Raw genomic sequence first — 21,835 nt, 5'->3', positions numbered from 1 at the left:
ACTCGTTTTTGTTTTATTATTATGTCACGGTTATAGAAAACAAGGTGTTGAAAAAAAAAAACCATCGCATCGCGCATTGTAGAAATTATTTATTGTATAAACACGTTAAACAGAGCGTAGCATTTGTTTTAAAATTTTCGGTTTCTTTTAATTTTAAACTTCAGCATAGAGAGAAAAAAAAGAACCAAAAATTATTCCAATAAAATTATTTTGCAATTTTATTACCCCGAAAAAGTTGTAAACGTTGGCTTTCATTCATTCAACTTTGCACACAACACAACATCAAGATTTAAAAAGTTTCCAATTATTACCAGGCGCATATTTATATATATATATATATCCATATGCACTGTGTGTACGCATTTTGATTAAGGTCTGCACCTAATGGTATGCTATACTATAAAATATCAAATAGCATACATGATGATCAACAATATATTAGAAAAGGAAGAAAACAAGAAAACCGAGAATGAAAGAAGTTTTACTTAAATCAAAAGAATACTAATGATGTAAGAAAATCGTGAAAAATCTCGTCTTTCTGAGATTCGTTTTGTTTGAAAGTGTGTTAGCAAAACGGAAATGAAAGGTTTGCTAAAAACTCGAAAGTAAAACAAAGTAGAGTACGTATATTAAAAATGGCAAAGTAATACACAGAATGCTTTTTTTACGCTGTCCTTTTTTACACAATTTCAAAATAACACGCATCAGCAATAAATACACGTTTTTACACGAATTTTCGTTCTAGCCTGAATTACCAAAAAGGTATATATATCAGATGGTGGAGTAATATACCGAATGCTTTTTTATGCGGTCTTTTTTGCGTGTTCTCAAAATAGCACGGTTCAACCATTGGCATAAATACAATTTTTGACACGATTTGTTGTTCTATCTTAGATTTCCAAAATAATATGTATATTAGATAGTAAAGTAATAGACCAAAAGCTTTTTTACGCGGTCTTTTTGCGCGATCTCAAAATAACACGGTTCACCAATAGCCACAAATGCACTTTTTGATACGATTGTTGCTCTAGCTTCGATTCTAAAATATGTTTTTTTTTTTCTTTTAATTCTATTTTTGGCAGCGTCTTACAGAAACTGCAACAAAATACATTTAGGGATGTCAGATCGCGGTCAGAAGTCGAACTGTGTTAGTGACCACTTTCGGCCGTCAATTGTGAACGAAATTCTTAATTTGAATCAAACCCGACAACTCTGACAATATCTATTTGTGATAGTATTTTTTGTCCTGTCCGCAATAAACAAATGTACACGATATGATAATTTTAATAATAATAATTTTAATTTTTTTTATAATGAAATGTATTTCATTATTATTTTGTTAGTCGGTTTTTTGGGAAAACATTTAGAGTTTTTTTGTAACTTACGCGACTTTTTAGAATAGTGGAACACATCCTCAAATTCCCCATATGTTGTATGCATTTGTTACACGTATTTTTTTGCACGATTTGCTAAGGAGCTTATCTACCGTGTAAAAAAGGAGTTGCGTCTATTAAATGTTCTAACCCTTGTTTAATATAATCATTTACTACACCCACTACCGAAGGATGGAAGAGTATTCTCATTTTATTATATTTGCAAATACCCGAAGTGAAGCTTCAGTAATCCTATAAGGATGAAATTGTGAATCGATTAAGCCATGTCTGGACGCCTGTAGGTACGTGGTGAGGCACTCTCCTGGTCGCAAAAATAAGGATACCATCTTCAAATTTGGTAGAATCATTGGAAATTTTTCCACGTATAATGGTATCAAAAATAAGTCCAAATTAATCGGAGCATATGCCCGTAGCAACGCATAAATTGAACGGAACTCTATTTTTATAAATAAATATTTATAGTTTTTCGATTTTTACTTACGAAAAATAAAAGACTAAAATTCTCTACAATTACTTTACGGAAAATCCCACTGTGTGCATACATAGAAAATATCGGCCTTGCCCACACAAGTATATATATAAGTGATTAAATTTTCTTTTTACTTTTTTGCGATTAGATATATTTTCTCTTTAAAAATGCAATAATTTTAAAATAAATACGGTAGACACCACGACGTAGTGGTCTTAACAGTACCATCTGCATGGGTATTAAATAAAAGAAAGGCGAGAAGCTAGCTCTTCATTAATTCTGCTGAGTGAATTTATGTTTTCGTTACAATACCGTTGATATTGGTATAATGTAAGGGCGCTTGGAGAGTAGAAGGCCGAACGGATGTGTTAATGCTAACCCAAAAATAGTGAAGGTGACGACGTAGTGGATTAGTTTTTCTTAATAATATCTTTTAATGAAAGATCAATATATGCTGGTGGGCATGCGCGGTTCGGCCTCAGCTGAATTATTTGCGCTTATTTTTATTACTTATCTATTATTATTTATTTATTAGCATTGTTTACTGTTTGATTCATTTTATTTTACTTAATTTCGGATATCGAATATCTAAAATTAACCAGTGGAGAATGTGCAGAGGTCTACTAAATTCCCTAATCCAGCAGCTTTGGATTGAGCACACTCCAAGCCGCGACCCATCATTAAATAGCCTATGCTACATAGCTTAACACAGTTGTTCATGGAACCATTCTTCTAAACGAGTCGTCATACGGGGAGTGATGGAAAAAGTGGTCTGATCCAAAGCATCTTCCACAGTGGACGCTTCTCGTCATCCATATACCAAATTTTACGAAATTATCTCAAATAATGCGACTTGCAATTTGAACACAAGACTACAAGATGGTCAGACGGACAGACAAGTTTAGACCGATTCAGAAAGTGATTTTAAATTGATCGGTATACAAAAAGGTAAGTCCGTCCTTCTTTCCTTGTGCTTGTCCGCGCAAACTTAATGTATTCTGGTGCAAAAAGTTGCTGTTGGATATAAAAACGGCATCGAGCAATAAGTTACGATCTATATAATTTGCAGTCTCCACATCACAAGTCGAAAATATTGTCAAAATAATCTCTTTAATAATTTGGGAATTTTCATCTAGGCAAATGTAATATTGTTGCTTGTTTGTATTAAAAAAATAAATAAAAAAAAAATATTTCCATATATAATATGTTATAGGAAAAATGTTTACAAACCACACAAATATCATATACACTTTTTAAATGTGGTTTACTGGTGATACAGTCTTTTACTTATAAAATATATTTATTGTGTAACCGAAATACTATCATCAACATTGCAATTATGTTCAGACATTTCCCAGTAATTTGACAATTCAACCGTATCGTTGGCTGATAATCATCATCAATAGAAAAATTCACAATCGAAAGAGAAAAATTGAATTTCCTCAACAATAAAATGAAATCATGGAATGCAATATGTTGTTTGCTTGCTAAAGCGGGTAAATTGTAGAAGGAAAAGGAATGAGGGCAAAAAGTGACAAAGAGAGAGAGAGAGAGAGAAGGAAAGAAAAAGACAGCAAAAAGAGAATACATAAACAAATTTTATATTTATACAAAAAGGAATGTTTGCATCGCTATCAGTCTCTCCGTCCAACCGTCCTTCCTTTTTCCGTCCGTCTGTCCGTCCGTCGATTTGCCTTTTTTTTGCATTCAATTGCATATGTGTAAGCATTGGACAAAACAAAACCAATATTGATTTCCTTACAGAGTAATAAAGTAGTGAGTGACGCTTCTTTTTCGTTTTTCTTAAGGGGCGGTAAAAATAATGCTTCACAACAAATAAGTGCTGTAAGGTTTGGCTGGTTTGGCTGTTTGCTTGTTATTATTATTGTTATTCGTTACTTTGTTCGTTCGTTCGTTCGTACGTTCGTTCGCTTATTCGTACGTAGGTCCGTTCATTCGTCTTTTTCACTTTTTTGTTTTTTGGTCTCATAGGAAAACCACATTTAATCACATGCATGTGTACATGAAGTATAAGCAAATTTTTGCGTTTTTTTTTTGTTTTTTTTTTGTTTTTTTGCTATTTTTCTTTTTGCTGTCAGTTCAGTTGGTTTCTATACATTTTGACAACACAAAAACTAATAGAATTTTATAATACTGAAAACCATGACCTATCCTTTTTCTCTCTTCTATTCTCAATTGAAAAAGAATCACAAATGTATGCACACGCATACAAGCAGGCAAATAAACAAACAAACGCACACACATGTGTACATAGAAAAAGTTTGACACACGTTATAACATTTGACTTCTGCTCACTATCATGATATGGTAGAAAATCTTTAAATAAATGCAATTGCAATGGCAGTAGCAGGCAGCAACAACAGATGGAGCAACAGCAACAGCAACACCAAAAGCGAATACAATAACAACAGAAATAACAAAAACGAAACATCGAAGACATTCCAACATATTATTGATACTTGAAAGTAAGTATTGTACATACGACCGAAGATTTCATGTTCAAGTATGCGTTGTTCGATGTACGTGACGAGCCAAGTTCTTACGTATATGCTGTACATAACATGTATGTGGATGTGTGTGCATCTATATATATATATACATATATATACATATATTTATGTTTGTTTGTTTGTTTGTATGTTTGTTTGTTTGTCTGCTTACAAATGTCGTTTCCATTTGTTGACTATTATTCTTCGTGTCCATTTCGATTTATAATTCATTCCGCACTTTTCTTTTGATTTCGTTTTTAAACTTTTTATTTTTCTTTTCCCCTATGTTTTTTGTGCTTTTCATTCTATTTACGGATAACACTTACGAGTTAGTTGTTAGTTGTTGATGTTCGTTACTTTGTTAAGCATAAGAAAGATTTCAAGCGTCTCCGCATGGACATAACATATAAACATATATATATATATAAATGGTTTTTATTGCCCGCCCGCCCTCTCGCTCTTTCTCAGTTTCTGCTTCTCGCCCTCCCGTCTCGCCCGTTGCTTGTACTTAAGCTTATGTTCATTCATCAATTTATTCAAACAAGGATTAATGTCTTCACAGAGTTTATTCACTTTTCAAATACATTTGCACAAATACCATATACTAAACTGTGTATGCTTGCGACGGGTATGGGTATGCGTGTGTTGCGTATAAGCTAAGATTCTTGTCTGTTGTTTTTCTTTTTCTTTTTTTTTCTATTTTTTCTAAATTTTAAGCCAAAGGTGCAAAAGTGTTGTTTGGTTTGTTTGTTTGTTTGTTTGTTTGTAGTCTCTTTAATACATATTTCAAGAATATATCAGATTTAAAGTCTAGAGGACATATGAACATAAAGTGCCGTTGAAACTCAAGGAAATGGTTAACATACCGCAAAACAAATTAATTAAATGTCAACATTTTTTTATCGGGCCATAAATTAAGAAAATATCTCTTCCTTTTCTCAAACCTTAGTTTTTCAAAGCATACTCTTACATATATATATATATATATGTATATATGGGAGAATCCATTTGCCTTCGGTCAGATGTTTGGTGGATTTACTTACTATTGTCATTTAAAGACTTTATATTTGCTTGAGGATTAGGACTGGAGGATACCGTCCTATCCATCCTATCTTTTTTCGAAATCATTTAACCAAAGAGGTTTAATTGCCCTAAGTTTTGGGTAAATTAACCAGAGAGCTTCTTTAGTAGCATAGTTTGATCGCAAATTTTTGTTTTTTACGTTTTGCTGTCTAATACATCACAGAATACTTTTTACATCTGCGCTCACTAAGCCAGGAGCGAAAAAAACAAAACAACAAAACAACGGTTTTTCAGAAGCCCCCTCTAATGGAACTCCGTTATCCAAGCGGAAAATGTTTTTGAAGAAATATTTCCGAAGAAATTCCTCCTAATATTCTACTCTTCGTCGATTTAGGTTATAGCCTCTTTCGAACTAGATAGAGAAAAGGTAAGAAAGAAAAGACCATCACTACACTATTTCCAAAATGGTATCATTACACAAAACAAGTAAGAAAGTTAGAACTTTCGATCCTTATAGAATCTTTCCTGCTCATCACCGTTACCCTGACGAAGGCAATAAAAAATAGAACTACATTTTCATACTCTACAATGTGGAATGGGCGTGGCTGATTTTTTCATTTTCAAAATTAAAGTTATTGCCGCATAGATGCGGGGGCGTTGTAGGCATGTCCTTCGAAAAGTGTAAGTCACTCTCGAATTCTTTTGCAAACTTATAGGCGATATCCTCCTAAGAGGGAATGTTTACCACAAATTCTACAACAGTTGCGCAGACAGACAAACAAGAGGAGATAGATAAAAAGGAAGAAAACAATTTTTTTGTGCTTTTTCAAAACCAGAGATGTTCTCAGCGCACGAGATGCTGCGGGCATGTACTTCAAACGATTCGGCCCATCTTTAATACCATCGTACGTGCAAGGAATTCAAATGTTTCTATCAAATTTTTAGTCAACAGCTTCAGTTTTGTTTCCCTCTTATCTGCCAGGCTAGGCGGAAGTTTAGGACATCAAATCTTCGGACCATTCCCATCATTCTAGATCATTTAAGGAAGGTTGAAGGGAAGAAAATAACTCTAGGCTTATGTTAGTCCTGAGAGATCGTACATCGTCTTCTCATCTCAGAAGAAGTGGCTTTCGCGGACAAAAGATATAAAAGTGCGTTTACAACTTCGAAACTCCGGTACGAAAAATAAATAAAAGTTTTGACTCGATCTTATTCGCACTGTTGGATAATCAGTAATATTGGTCCATGGATTTGGACAAGAAAAAAAAAAAAAAAAACAAAAAACTCCATAAATAGGGAAGACTGCCTGCTATTGACAGGAATAGTATTCTGAAGAGAAGAGTATCTGCTCTTCCTGGTATCTTCATCCTGTCTCTTCTTATATACGCACACACACCATATGTATATACACTATACTTATATACATTATATAGAGTATATTACACTATAGTGTAGTATTCTATATACTATATATATATATATATATATATATACATATATACATATATACATATACACATATACACATATACACATATACACATATACACATATACACATATACACATATACACATATACACATATACACATATACACATATACACATATACACATATACACATATACACATATACACATATACACATATACACATATACACATATACACATATACACATATACACATATACACATATACACATATACACATATATACAGCATAGTATAGTATAGTAAACACAGTATATAGAGTACAGTATAATATAGTATAGTATAGTATAGTATAGTATATTAGTAGCAGTGCTACTGCACTACTACTATAGAATATACTATAGTATATATTGTAGCAATATATACTACTACTACTATACTATATATATACTAGATATACATTCATTTAACGCAGTGATGACGGAGAAAGAAGAAGAAGTGGAGAAAAAAAGGAAAAACACGGGCGCAGCTTAGTAGTGCAGTTGTTTTTTCTCGCAAGCAAGGTGAGGACGTAAATAAATTAAAAAATCCGACAACCAACTGAGATCAAATTTCTTTATTGTTTTATCTGAGTTGGCCAACGCAGTCATCGATTTTATGACTTGACTGATAATAGTTATTATATTGTTGCCAAACTTAATGAAGGGCTTATGATAACTCAATGAAATCAAATCAAATTTCATTCACAAAGTGCTGCCAAATCTTATAAAAATTGGAGACAAAGATTGAAAAAACTTGGATTGAAAGGAAATTTTTCTTCAACTTAAAAAAAATTGTGTGTAATGCAATGCATTCTTTTGTTCTCTTCCCTTTCCCCTCTATTTGTCGTAGTTTGAACAATTTTAACTAAAATTTTTAAGTTTTTTCAAAAACAACGCTTTACAGCAACAAGCACATTGCCTTCCTTTGAGCCGGAAATTTGGTTTGTTGTTACAAAACAGTTTTTGTTGCCCTAATATTCATTCAATGGCATTAAACGGGAATTTGGGGATTTGGAAAAATGAAAAGCTAGAAAAATCACATAAGAATTCCAAGTCATGTCACATACGAACACATACGTAATACTCATATAGAGATGTAGATAGATCGGCAAGCGAATTTGTAACGACTCTTCCTTACATGCTTATGCAAGCAGAGCTGAGCTGTACGTAAAGTGCATAGAAGAAAAAAAAAAAGAGGAAGAAGAAAAAGAAGAAAAGCAAGCATGAAAGCATTGAAAAGCAATTTTGCGGCTAATAAATCCGATTTTCCTTATTTCGTTGTTTTTCACCATAAACTATGCATTTATGGAGCACGGAGACCCATATAAATACACCAAGTCAAGCATGAATGCAGGCGGGCAGACAGGCAGACAGATGCATAAACTCTTCTCTTTACGGCTTTTATTTTAAAATACGAAAGAAACAAACGCGCTTAAAATTACCCTCGAGATTTTGTATTTAGCACTAACTGTAAAAGCTAAAAAGCGAAAGCCAAACGAAAAGCCGTAAAGGACACCAAGGGAAAGAGGAAGAAAAGTTTAGAATTGTTTAAAAAAAAAAAAGAAAAAAGAGAAGAAAAATTAAAACATTTCCTCCCCACCCCTGGCTCCTGCAGCGAGGTCGGAAAGTCGGGAAGCAAACAAAGCAAAAGTTTCCATACACACACACACACACACACACACACACACACACACACACACACACACACACACACACACACACACACACACACAGAGAGAGAGAGAGAGAGAGAGAGAGAGAACAAGAAAAAAATAAATACATGTTTTATTCAATGCATTCGTTGAGCAAGATAAGCAACAACAACAAGCTAGATTGATATTCTTTGATGAGTAACGGAAACGGAAATTATTCTCGAAACACTTAATGGTTACAAAGACATTTTATTTTATTTTATTTCATTTTGAAAATTCAATTGATTTTTGAGAGCACTACATACATCACATAACCAATCAAAGCGAGCTCAATGTGAAACATTTCTTCATAAGTGTTTTAAATAAATTCATGTTGAGAATATTTCTCTCAGGTAATTAAAAATTGAATGAAAATATTTAACAAAAATATATTTTTTCTTTAATAAACGAATCTAAAGACATAATACCAGTAACCAGCGCAATGTGGCAAACATTTGCTCAAACTAAACAACAAACTTCAAAATGCAATTAATTAGGAGAAGAGGATAAAGGAGAACACAAGCGTGTCGAACCGCGAGCATTCTTCTTCCCCAAATTCTCTTTTCTCTTCTCTTGTCTCATTATGGGTTTTTTTGTTCTTCTTTCACTGCCCCCAAAAGGAAAAGGATTAAAATAACAAAAGACAGCAGCTGCACACGGCTTGACAATAGCCCACGTGGTAGAGTGGAAAACTGTCAACAAATGCCAACAGACGCGCGCTGTGTACATCGTCTTTGTCTAAGAAATTCTTCCGCAACTTATCCTTATTCTGCAGACTTGTAAGGATTTCTAAAATGCCACACTTAGCTTAGAAATACAGAAATACAGATAAGAAAAAGATAAAGGGCATATAACCGTTCCATTCCAATTTCTTAAAGGGGCAAGACCGTCGCAAGAGTGATTAAATAGCCCTTGTTCGATGAAACTATACTGCAACTGCAACTCAAAATGCAGGGATTAAGTAACTTTGTTGTAGAGAGAAATCCCTCAAATACCCAAAGAAACACAAACTTAAAAAGCGTTAGGTATATAGTTTTGTCAGTCTATTCCGCAAGTAAGCAGAGAGACTTGATATAATTCTATGTCACTGAATCCCAATAAATTAAATTTACAAATGAATATAATTTCCTCGTAAAAATACCTTACGGTAGTTAAATTACGTTTATTAGAGATCTTCCCCCAAAAAACTCACACAAACGTACACTCTTAATTGTCATGAAGTCGTAAGTCCTTTCAGCCATGTCAGTCCCTTTGTCCGTTTACGTTGGAATTTTTACAGATCGATAGGAATTTGAGAGTTGGCATAATTTTTGATGTGTCAACCTCCTAAATGAACTCCTTACATGTATGCCTAGGTTTTAGTAAACTATGTTTGTTACAGATTTTAATCCGTCAGTCCGTTCATCCGTCTATGTTTCGAATTTTTACAGATAAGAAGATAAAGCTTGGCATGTTTTCATAGTTTCATATATATATAATTTTATATGATTCACGCTGCTAAAGTAAACGGGTCAATGGGCTTAATCTCCTTATAAGCAGGCCTACGCTAGGTAAACTAAGGGAATCTTTCTCAAAAACCCACCTAATTAAACATTTTTTAATCATCATGCGATGTTAAGTACATTCAGCCATGTCAGTCCTTTCGTCCGCCTACGTTTGGTGTTGTTACAATCAGATAGAAAGATGAGAATGGGGATAATTTTATGCTTTTATACTCAATCTATTAAATAAAGATTGCAAGTGGGCGTGAACTATGCCTGCAGTAACTAATTAAGTAACTTTTTTGCAAACCTTCCTCAGAGAAGCAAGAAAATATCGGTCCGCTTATGCGTTCGCTTGTTTGTGTTTAGATTTGGTGTAGATAAACAAAAAAAAAATAGATTTTTCATAATTTTTTTACGATTTTCTTTCACAAAGTAACCTTGCAAACGAGTTGATCTTTTAGGAAACATGTGTTCGTTACTTGAACCAATGTGATAATTAAACGGGAACCTTGCAAAAGAGAAAAACGTCCAGATTTCATTAAGATGTAGAAAATAATGCGGCAGATACTGTTGCTTTGCGCGCAAATAAAAAAAAAAAAAGTAAAAAATCTACGACCGTAACTGTTCCGCATGGCTCCACAAATGCCACAAATCGTTTGGCTCATATATACAAACATTTAATGCTTTGTTAAGTAATCCCGAAAGTCCTGCATTACGAAGCCCGAAGCTTTTCTTTTTGACAAGACAGATACGTTTAGGGCTTTGCATTAAATTTTTTCCAAGATTTTTTGGGAAAAATCACGAAAAATTATGATTGTGAACATTAATCTAAAGTTGAAAGTATACAAAATTTTATGTTATATAACTTTGCTTACCTGTACATCAAAATTTGGTGGTTGTTGCTGCAGTAAATTTCCTGGAGATTCGATTTGATTCGGGCCCTGACTTTGATGATTAAGCATAGGACTCTACGTGCATGCAGCAGCAGACGAAATATGAAAAGAAAAACACACGAGAAACACTTTTTACAAACATTGCTATCACCAGCATAACTGTGGACAATCGCACCTACTATGCACGTACACATATGTGACGCACACATAGCATAGGTATACAATTCAAGTGTAAATGTCTTCATGTTTGTCGCTTACATACCTGCGCCATTTGCATTCCGCCAACACCATTCATTACCGGTGGTTGTAATTGATTCATTTGCGGCATTTGATGTGGAAATCCTGAGTTCATTTGATTGCCAGGAGCACCTGGGCCATTACTGCCGGGCACACTGCCACTATGATCCATGCCAGAACTGCCACCACCCCCACCGCCGCCCAACATATGATTAAAGGGATGATGTGGTGGAAAGACACCATGTTGCGTAGGATCAAGTAAAGTGGGTGGTCGTGGTAGAGATTCTTCAGCTGGTGAAGGTTGACGCGAACCCGGTGTACGGCTATTCGAAGAGAACAAATAAGAAAATTATAAAAGAAATTCTGTCATTCATTATGTGAAAAATTTTCGTTTATTTCATTTTAGAGAAACAAGTAAAATCAGACACAAAGGTGCGCGCCGTAAATGCCAAGAACAAAAAAAAAATGCCTTCTTGTCATATAAAGGCCAAGATTTTTCTTTGAAGTCTTAATAAGAGCCAAGGGTGCATCAGAGACGAAACTGATCCGATATAAATGTTTTTTTTCTTTAAAGTCGTTATATAAGTGCCAAGATGTCTCAGAAACTGAATTTGATCCGATATTAATTTTCTTATCATATATCTTATTACTCTTCACTTATTTACTTCATAAGATACGAAGTCCTTTAGAATAGACTTGACTGCTATTTGCCTTAGAATCTGTATATAGCATGAGATAAAAAAAAAAATACATTCATTTTGTCCAAACTTACTTCAATCAACTTCAAGTCAAATTGTAGACCGATTTATGCAATTATGAAATATTAAAAATTTAAGAGGTTTGTTAAATTTCTAAATGCGACTCAAAAAATTTTCTCCTTCCGCCCAAATTTTTCGCAAGCTTATGTACCGATGTACTAGTATAATTGCAAACTTTTTTTATACAATGACTTTTTCAAAATAAGACGATGCATGTACATGCATTTTAAATGACGTTCATCTTTAGCTCAGATCAAGCCTATGTACTAAAATGCATCAACAATTGCGACTTGCAGCTTGAATAAAAATACACAAGCAGACAAGTCCAAAACGATTCAAAAAATGGTTCTAAACTCATCGATATAATAAAATAATAAGTCTTTCCAAGTGTTACATACGTCTACGCAAAACTTCATGTACCTTGTTATCACAACTGGTGTAGCAGTATAACAAGATAATATTTTACTATAAAATCTGCCATTAAATCGTCTCTTTCCCATAATATCAATAGATGGCAACATAATGTGTGAAAACAAAGAAAATATTTAAAATTTTATTTTCGTATTGGAAACCCGTTAGTTTTAAAAGCACTGTTCCTTTTTTTTTTTTTTGTTCTTATAAGCACCGGGTTATGTCTTAGATAAGTTGTTTTTTCTAGTAGTTTACCCAAAAACCATTTTTAAAAAATGTGGCAGCATACCCTCAAACCAATTGAATACCAAGTACAGTGCTTTTAAAACTAGAAAACAAAAAACTACAAAAATGCATATTAGCACGTCCTTCGACCAATCACGAAAATATTCCAAGTAAATTAAAAGTAAAATTTTAAATTAAATTAAATTGATTAAATTTTTATATTTTAATCGTGGACGAGTGAAACAAACCGACCAAGACAATTTTTGCTGATTCTCACGAACATCGGGAAGGAAGTTCTTCATGGGATGCAAAGTTATTGGCGAAAATAGGGAAAAATTGTCGTTTCTTCGTAATGATCTGAATTTTTCATTATATTATAGACGTACGGCATTTAGGCAGATCAGCTAAATTTTTTTTAACTTGCGATTCTTAACCATTCAACGAATTCCTATTTTCACCGACTACAAAAACTTCGATTTGCATGACTTGTGTTTTGCACGTTCAAGTCAGTTCAAATCGCTTTTAAGATACATTTGCCTTCATTGCACCATTAGAAAACAAGATATAAAAGAGAGAAATGAAAAAAATTATTTACAAAAACGAAATTGGAAGTAATTTACTCCTCATAGCGAGATTTCTTATCGAAGAAAACTATTTAGAAATTTTCGATCCTTTCGTCGCCCTACAAACGGAAGGATAGTATGAATACCAAATTTGGATCGTCCCAAGAAAACGCGCACCAAAGATTCACGTTCTACCCCTATCTTATATTAGGGCAACGACTACTTGAGCAAAAAAAAAACTGAACTGAGAAGGTTATATTCGACGGGGCCAAAACTCGCTCATCCACTTCTATGCTTTTCGCATTTTAATCTCCAAGTTCTTTTGTTTGATACCCATATCGTTCATTTGAGGAGTACATAGTCAGTCTTAGACATTCTGTCTTGTTTGCTTTATGGTAAGTAAGTACAAAACCTTAAAAAAGTGAAAGAAAAGGAAATTTAATCCCTTGTAACTTTGAGTGGGCATGGCCGATTTCTTCAATTTTCGTACGAGAAGAATATGAGTGTCTCGAAAAAGGAACGTGAAAACTATCAGCCATCGAACTTTTGTAATTTCTATGTATCGAGGAGAAAGCCCGCAAATGTTTGTTGAGAAAAACGATGTTACGTTCAGTTTATGCTCCACTACGGGATTCTGTTCTGATAAATTTAGCCCATTTTCAATATCAACCTGCAAGCAGAAATTTCCAATGTTTCTACAAAATTTGAAGCCGTTATCACCATTTTTGCGACCAAGAAAGCCTTAATAATAAACACCACACAGACGGACGGACATGACTTAATCAATTGAAAATTTCACGCTGATCAACAATCACCTGAAACCCAGCAAAATTGATCAACAAATCTGCTCGAAAAAAGCGAAAACTGCAGTGCCTAATGAATCCTTGTAAGAATTGTCCCTTTGGGTAAATATCACGCCTAACAAATACATGGTAAAATTCATATATTAATTGCGGTTGATAAAGATGAACGAATTGCTCAGTGTATAACTTTCTTACTGGTTATCATCTTTGTGGTTACGGTTCATATGTGAGGTAAAAATACGGAATTACTTCAAGGAAATACACGCACACACACACACGCACACACACACACGCACACACACGCATGTGTTAAGTTTCAATTTTCTATATCATTGTCGAGATTTCGAAAAGCATAAACACACGAGACAGATGAACGCATGGATCTAAATAAGTCACCTAAATATGTTAAGCTATTAGTTGTGAGCATTAAAAATTTTGCAAAGCTAATTGATGAACAGTTCTTTTCATTTTTTTTTTTTCTGGTTTTTTTTTTCAATTCGCAACAATTTAAAGTGTACTAAACGATTAAATATGAATAAAAGCAAAATAACAACAACAATAACAACAATAGCAACTACAAAAATTGCCGACGTCACACAATCATTCATTAATTCATTCACGATAACGTAACATAGAGATAAATCTGTCTGCTTAACTAACAATATAAACAAAAGACTTAAGCAAAAAACCTGTTTGCATTTTTAATAAGCCGGCTGCTGTTGTTATTATAATGATTTTTATTATTGTATTGCTTCTACTACTACTACTACTACTACTACTACTACTGCTGCTGTTAATATTATTTTTTTGATTCGTTCCTACAATTCGCACACAATGTCGGCTTAAAAAAAACAACACCACTGACTGACTATTCAAGCGAAAGAAAAAAATGCAAATTTTATGCACAATTATACAAACTAATCAATAAAATAAATGAAATGAAAATTAAAAAAACAAACAAAACAGAACATAGCAATTAATGGCAAAACGGAAAAAAAAAGAACTAACAGTTGATAGCGTTCTTATTATTGCACCTACGTAGGAGGCGCTAATTAAAAGAATAAATTGGGTACAATTTGCCAGACACAGGCGACGGCTGAATACACAAAATTCAATTATCAGTAATCAAGAAAGAAGTCGTATACAGGGGCTTGAGCCGGTGTTTATGCTGATCCTCTTCTCAGCAATTTCTTAGCAGGCATTTGATTGCGAGATAGAATTTCTTGGCAGGATACAATAGTTGTAGGTGCTTTCCAATGCGTACACAAAAAGTGTGCATTGGGATGATCAAGCCCGAAGAGCTGGGCACAACCCTTCAGAAAGTGTCGAGGCGGCTGGGGCACGGATATAGTAAGAAGCGTTAAGTAAGCCTCGTCTTGGCCAGAGGGAATGCTTAGTTTGGACTATAACGTAATCTCTCATATCTTGTTCGCCAACTTTGGTTTAGGCTCTCTAAGTAAGTAATATAGGATTGTCTTACACACTGGAGGGTGCAATTTATCGCTTGCGTACAATTCTAAAAATCTAAGAATTTCGTCTGACAAGTGCAGACGTTAAGTCCAAAGGGCCATATTATATATATCCTGTATCACCTGTACTTTAAACCATACTTTTTAACACGATTTGACAGGAATGCATGTCCAGTTAGTTGCTCACACTAAAAATCAATATCTCTTAACTACACTTTATTAAGCGACGATTTTTTGTAACCGCAGGAGAGCTGCTGGACTAAGCAAACTTATTTTCCAAACCAATGTAAAAGTCTGGCAAATAAAAATTTAGAGTCCAACACAAAGCCCACCCTATGATCATGAAGCAATAATTATGAAATAGTTATTGAAATCATCATTTCTCTTATAAGTTATGGAGCGAAATCCATTCAGTGAGTTCCCGAAAAGAATTTGATGAGAAAAATATTTGAGATTAAGTTTATTCGTCTAGGCAAAGTTTTGATTTTGTTATCATCTTTTGGATAGGCAGGCAAAATGATAAATAGAGGGTCTATTTCTGCTGCACTGTTATATATAGCGTGTAATAAGGTCTCCAAAGCGCCTTGTAAGGTGTCGTTTGCATTTGACACAATGCATGCATGTCTTGTGATGAATAAAAATACTTATCACTAATTAAACAAATTCCGCTTAGTATTCAAAAATTTGGAAAAAAAAAAAAACAATTCACCTTAATATGCAAAGCGTAAAAACGTCGAAATCAATCGTTTTTGCTTAGGTCATTCATTTTGCATAGACACTGAATGCTCGTAAAAAGCGAATGCTTAGCTCACCTATACTGTTAATTTGAAACATAATCAATAAGCAAATACAACAAAGCATCCTAAATAATCAAAAGTTGAGAGAGCGAACTCTACACGATTTAGGAGCTACTACCTTTTTATAAACTAATAACAACCACACCGTGCAACTTAAGCTGATAACTTAACGTTACTTAAAAATCGCTTAAAGAGATCCTTTGCAGTTGCAAATACTAAACGATAGTCTTAAGTGGTTCTCTAGCGTGAGAGTTGATAAACATAACCCTACCGATAGGCGGACAGGCGAATAAAGGAATGGACGGACATAGCCAATTCAGTTTATGAATCTTACGCTTAGCAGTATGAGCTTTATCCAACACATTACAACTACAAATGATTTTATCATACATGTGGATGAGGTGTGTGTATGTTTTTCAGTCAAAAGCGCTTTAACTTTATCCTCTTATCTTTACCGGTTTATCCGAAGAACACGTACATGGCAGGAATAGTAAAATCTATGTAAGTCATGCTATCGTTCTAAAGCATATGGCGGTCAACGCCGGCAAAAGAAAGGCAAGCTTAAGCATCATTATAAGAACGTAGCAGTGGACAAGAAGTTGGATTAAATGAAGTCATTTAGAACATGATGTTCGGTGGTCTATGCCATGAACCTCAGTGGCGGCCAGAAAGATATAGTTTTATATCTACAATCGGTGAGTTGTATTCTTTTAAGTTTTATTTTGATCTAAAGCAAGGGATATGTACTAGCGTTGCGAGTGACCAGTGTTCATAAAAGAACATAAAGTGATTGATGATTTTGTACCAACTTTAGTATTCCGAAAGAAATGATCGTCCGATATTGGTTTGGCCATCAAACAGGATTGTTAGATCCCGCAAGCAGAAAAAATTGCCTTTTGACTTGTAATGCCACTGCGATGTTGCTCAAAATACGGCTATAAGGATCAGTTTTAAGGGGCCTTTTTTAGTTCGTGGCGCACGTTTTAGTGTCGAGACGAACGAACGGACGGGCAGATAGACAGACGAACGTCAGATCGGGCGAACAAGTGGACGGACGGACGATTAGGCGGGGAATGGAGGAATGTACGTATGGACACATAGGCAGACCGGCGAATACCTCGACAGGCAGGTAGGTGGACGGACGAATAACCGGATGGAGAATGGGTGGACGGACGGACAATCATGCATAAAGATGACCACTGTTAGAAACGAAAGAAACTAAGAGTCCGCTATCGGTTAAAAAATGTTAAACTTGCGGGAAATATTTTCATTTCAATATGATATGATATGATGATGACAGTCAAGAGCCCAACAATATATATGTTTCCAGTTGACACTAGCAATATTTTGTAGAAAGAAAAAAAAAAAGCTTTTGAATGAATCTGAGTTCTCTGCATTGTATTAGCTATACGTAAACACTCTGGGCTTCTTTTAATGGTAGAAATTTTCAGGCCATTTTGGATGACCCCAAAGTTGTAGAGAAAAACATATGGAAAGAGAGATAAAACAAAACACAATGTTGACACAATTAGTTGTCATATCGCCCTCCTTTTGGGCCTCGAAAAGTTCATTGACGTTCGTATAAAAAATGCAGCACCAAACAGCAACTACGGGTTTCACGCAATTTGATAAATGTAAAAAAAAAAAAAAACAAAAAAAAAATTATGTAAAACTAAAAGTGAAAAACACAAAAATATTTTTTTTTTTTTTTTTAAACAAACTTGTTTTCGTAAAAATAACAAATTTACTAGAAAACTGTGACGGATTTTTCTTTAGTAAATTGGAATAAGTTTAGTAGGTTAAATAAATCAATACCAAACAAACAGGTGCGAAAAAATAAAACGAAAAACAAAAAAAAAAAACAAAAAAAAATGTTAACAAAACTTAATTAAACACTAAAAACGTACGTACGTTCGAGTGTATGTAAAACAATTGCGAAAATCATGTTTGTCTTTGGGAGGGAGTGAAGACCTAACGAGATAACCACCGCCTAAAGCGAATGCATGCGAGCCGTTCGGCTCATTGTTAGCTTACGTGGGTATGTCACCATGTGTTTATGAAATGCTTACACAACTCCAGCTCATGTTGAATTTTAAATGAATACTTCTCGCAATTACGTATATATTAGTAATGTAACCAATAGGTGTTTTGTAAAGTATGTCGCTTGACCTGAAAGCTGGAAAAATTGCGCATTTTCTATAAAAGTCTACATTTTTGTTTCTTCAGTGTTTATTTTAACCCACCATTCACCCTCCCGCTCCCTTTCCCTAATATGTTATGCTGTTATTAGCAGAAATTCCATTTTGCAATACCAACACTGATGAAGTGCTTACCCAGGTGCCGTGCCAGATTCCTCTTGCTATTTCGCCCTTGCCTATTGTCCATTTTGCCCATGTTCTTTCTTTATACTGCGCAATTATAGTGTTTCACTCCACCAGCCACTCTCCCTTTAGAAATGCGGTTGCAATTCATTTAAAATGTCCTATATATACCTTCCATAAAGATAAAGAAAATTTCCTAAATTTCTCCTGCAGTCTGATCATCGGTGAATGAAAGGCTAGGCCAGTGATTGGTTTTCTGAGACTTTCTAGAGCCCCTTCTGCACTACCAATAAATGCATAGCTGATAATATCGACAAGAGTAGTTCTCCTCAAAGTGTTCAAAATTTCAAAAAAAGATCTGCCTTCCTTTTCTTTCCTTTCGTTTCGTTTCGTTTCCCTTCTTTTTCTTCATCCTCCTAATCGAACTTAATGTGAGCACCATCTGAATGTTGTACAGCGCAGACTTGTTAAAAAAAAAAGACTCGATGGAGGCATAGCTTGAAAATTCTCGTTGCATTTCAATATTGATTCTTTTCCTTTATTCTTCTTGGGTTTTTCTTTCTCTCTTCTTCGCCTCTCTTTTCTTCTCTTATTTCTTCCATAGCACACTATTTACTTCAATTATTTCCTTCTATCTTTGTCTTTTCTTTTTTTCTCTTTCTTTCTTAATTTTTTTTCCACCTCTTTCTGTTTCTACTTCTTTGCTTTCGATTTCTTGATTCTCTTTCAATTACTCTGCTTCTCATCCCGTTTTTCTTCCATTTCTTCTGTTTTTCTTTATTTTTCGTACCTCTTTCTCTCCCTTGTTTCCTATTTCCCGCTTTCTCTTTTTCATTAACTCCTGTCTCTTTTACATTTTTTTCTTTCTTATTTCTCTTCCACTTTCTTTCTTGATCATTTTCTTTCTTTACCTCTTGCTTTTGTTCTATTTCTACATATTCTATTTCTCTCAATTTCTTTATTTCTTGCTTTCTTTGCTTTTCTCTCTTTCCCTGTTTTTGTCTTTTTCTCTACTTTTCTTTTTTCTTTCTTCTACGCTTTTCTTCTTTCTTCGCTTTTCTTACTTTTTCTCTTTTCTTTTTCCCATGTTCTATAGACCTTTCCTCTCTCAACTTTTCTTTTCTTTTTTCTCCCATCCCTTCTTTTTCTCCTTTCTATTTTTGTGGTTTTTTTCACTCCCTTCGACCTTTTTTATTCTAAGACTTATCATGGATTTACAACCGTTACAAATGAAGTCAGCCATCGAAGTCTACGGCTAATAAAACGCTTCGTAATTGTTGCTTATCGTTTGGAGATAATGGCAGTGATATATCAGATAATCCAAAGCAAATACAATTTACCTCTTGGCTTGTAATTGAAGGCAATAAAGAGGAAACTAGGTGTAGTTCTCCACGCAAAGTTTTGGAAAAATAATCGTAACGTCAACAAGCGGGTAAGGAACTCATTCTCATGAAAATGAGAGAGAATGAGAGTTTCTTGCACAAGATATCGCCATGTTCCCAGAAATATGGTAAAATGTTGTAAGAAACGAGGGATCATTTTTATTCAATAAATACTCCACCAAATTTTTTTCTCAATAAATGCCTTTCTCAAGTGAAAAAATAGCCAAAATACATGAAAATATTTAATATTATCGATGAGAAAAAGCTAATTGGTGTATCCTTCCTAGAAGCTATAACAAAACAAACAAAAAATCACTTTATTGGGCCACCATCATTACATACCGGCGACACCCCACATTGAATTATTCGTATTCGATGTCTCAAAATAAGATTATAGACTATCCTACACCACGTCGCTTAATACAGTTATTAATACAACGACTTTTTAACGCAAAGTGTTATATGGAAATTGGCTGGAAAACTAATCCGATTAAAACCATTTTCAATAGCATTCGCCCTTGGACTAAAACGCATTATCGTACCAAATTTCATTGAAATATGTCAAAAATTGCGACCTATAGATGATACAGAAAAAAAAAAAAAAAAACAGGCAAACAGACAGGCAAGCTTAGACCGGCTCCGAAAGTGATTGTAAATCCATCGGAGGGTTTACGTCTTAACATCTCAAAAATCGCGCTCTATGGGTAGAATGGAAGAAAAAAAAACGGACAGACGGACAAACAATCCGAATCACTTTCGGAATCGATCGATGGATTTATGTGGAAACATGTCAAAAATCGCGGCCTATGGGTAGAAAAGAAGAAAAAAAGCCCGACAGACGGACAAACAATCCGAATCACTTTCGGAATCGATCGATGGATTTATCTTGGAGCAGCAGAAATTACGGCCTAGGGGTATTACAAAAGAAAACAATACGGACAGTCGGACAGAAAGTGATTCTAAATTTTGAAATATCTCAAAAATAACGGCCTGTGGATTGTACCGAACAAAATAAGACGGACAGACAAGCTTAAATCGACTCAGAAAGTGACTCTGAATCGATCGGTGGATTTATCACGAGTCCTACAGGATGTTGCTGAAAGGTCCATATAAGCTTGATATACTTTTGTGTCACAAGTTATGCAGGGTATTACAAAAAAAAAAAAAAAAAACATAAACTGCATGAGTCATGAAGTTTTCACGCAATTCAATATTTATCACATTGTTTACTATTGGTGGTGGTGTTGTTGCTGTCAACTGTTGTTGTTTGCATTATTTTTATTTTCACCCCAGTCTGAAATAAATATATGACCGCCATCGAAAACCATTTATTCGACCAGAAAAGCTTGCATGAATCAGCAAAGCCAAGCGCACGTTAAAAGTTATTAAGAAAAAGAAACAACAAAAAACATTTCTAAATCAAATTTGAAGACAGAGACTGTATATAACAATAACCAGATGAGCCGGTTTTAAATTACACATACTGCCTAACAACAACAGCAGCAACAACAACAACACAAACAATATTACATTCATTCATTTCGTTATATTGATAATGAAAAACCAAGTCTTTCATACTGTGACGGTCTTCACCACTGAATGTAAGTAAGAGTATAAGTACGCGATATAGGTTTGTGTGTGTAAGCGCATGTATGTGTATGGATATGTGCGTATTTATTTTGTGTGTTTCTTATATGTTTTTGACGCCAAATTGTTCAATTAAGCATTGTTGATAATTATATTAATGATTATTATGTTTGGCATTGAATTTTATCTATAGAACAACAACACACACACAAAGAGCATGCATATGTCTGTGCTGGCAGCATTGAGCCGGTTTTTATTGGCCCAAACAACAACTCAAACTAAAATAAATGATACCAGTAAATATAATAATAGTAAAAATAATAAAAAGAAATAAAAAAAAAAATT

The 21,835-nt window shown here is 34.3% G+C and overlaps 1 protein-coding gene across 2 annotated transcripts in view; it reads right to left on the bottom strand.

Annotated features, from left to right (window-relative positions):
- The window catches only part of LOC119638334 (maternal protein pumilio), a 421,934-nt gene that overhangs the window by 363,327 nt on the left and 36,772 nt on the right, over window positions 1–21,835 (bottom strand). For both annotated transcript variants that reach the window (XM_038035068.1, XM_038035069.1), the window contains exons 5-6: window positions 11,200–11,497; window positions 10,920–11,012 (exon numbers count right to left, since the gene is read on the bottom strand). In XM_038035068.1, coding sequence (XP_037890996.1) covers window positions 10,920–11,012; window positions 11,200–11,497 — 391 coding nt within the window. The remainder of the gene's footprint in view (window positions 1–10,919; window positions 11,013–11,199; window positions 11,498–21,835) is intronic.

The sequence above is a fragment of the Glossina fuscipes genome, unplaced genomic scaffold (assembly GCF_014805625.2).
Source record: "Glossina fuscipes isolate IAEA_lab_2018 unplaced genomic scaffold, Yale_Gfus_2 88, whole genome shotgun sequence".
Lineage (NCBI taxonomy): Eukaryota > Metazoa > Arthropoda > Insecta > Diptera > Glossinidae > Glossina > Glossina fuscipes.
This window is presented reverse-complemented; position numbering and strand designations above follow the sequence as displayed.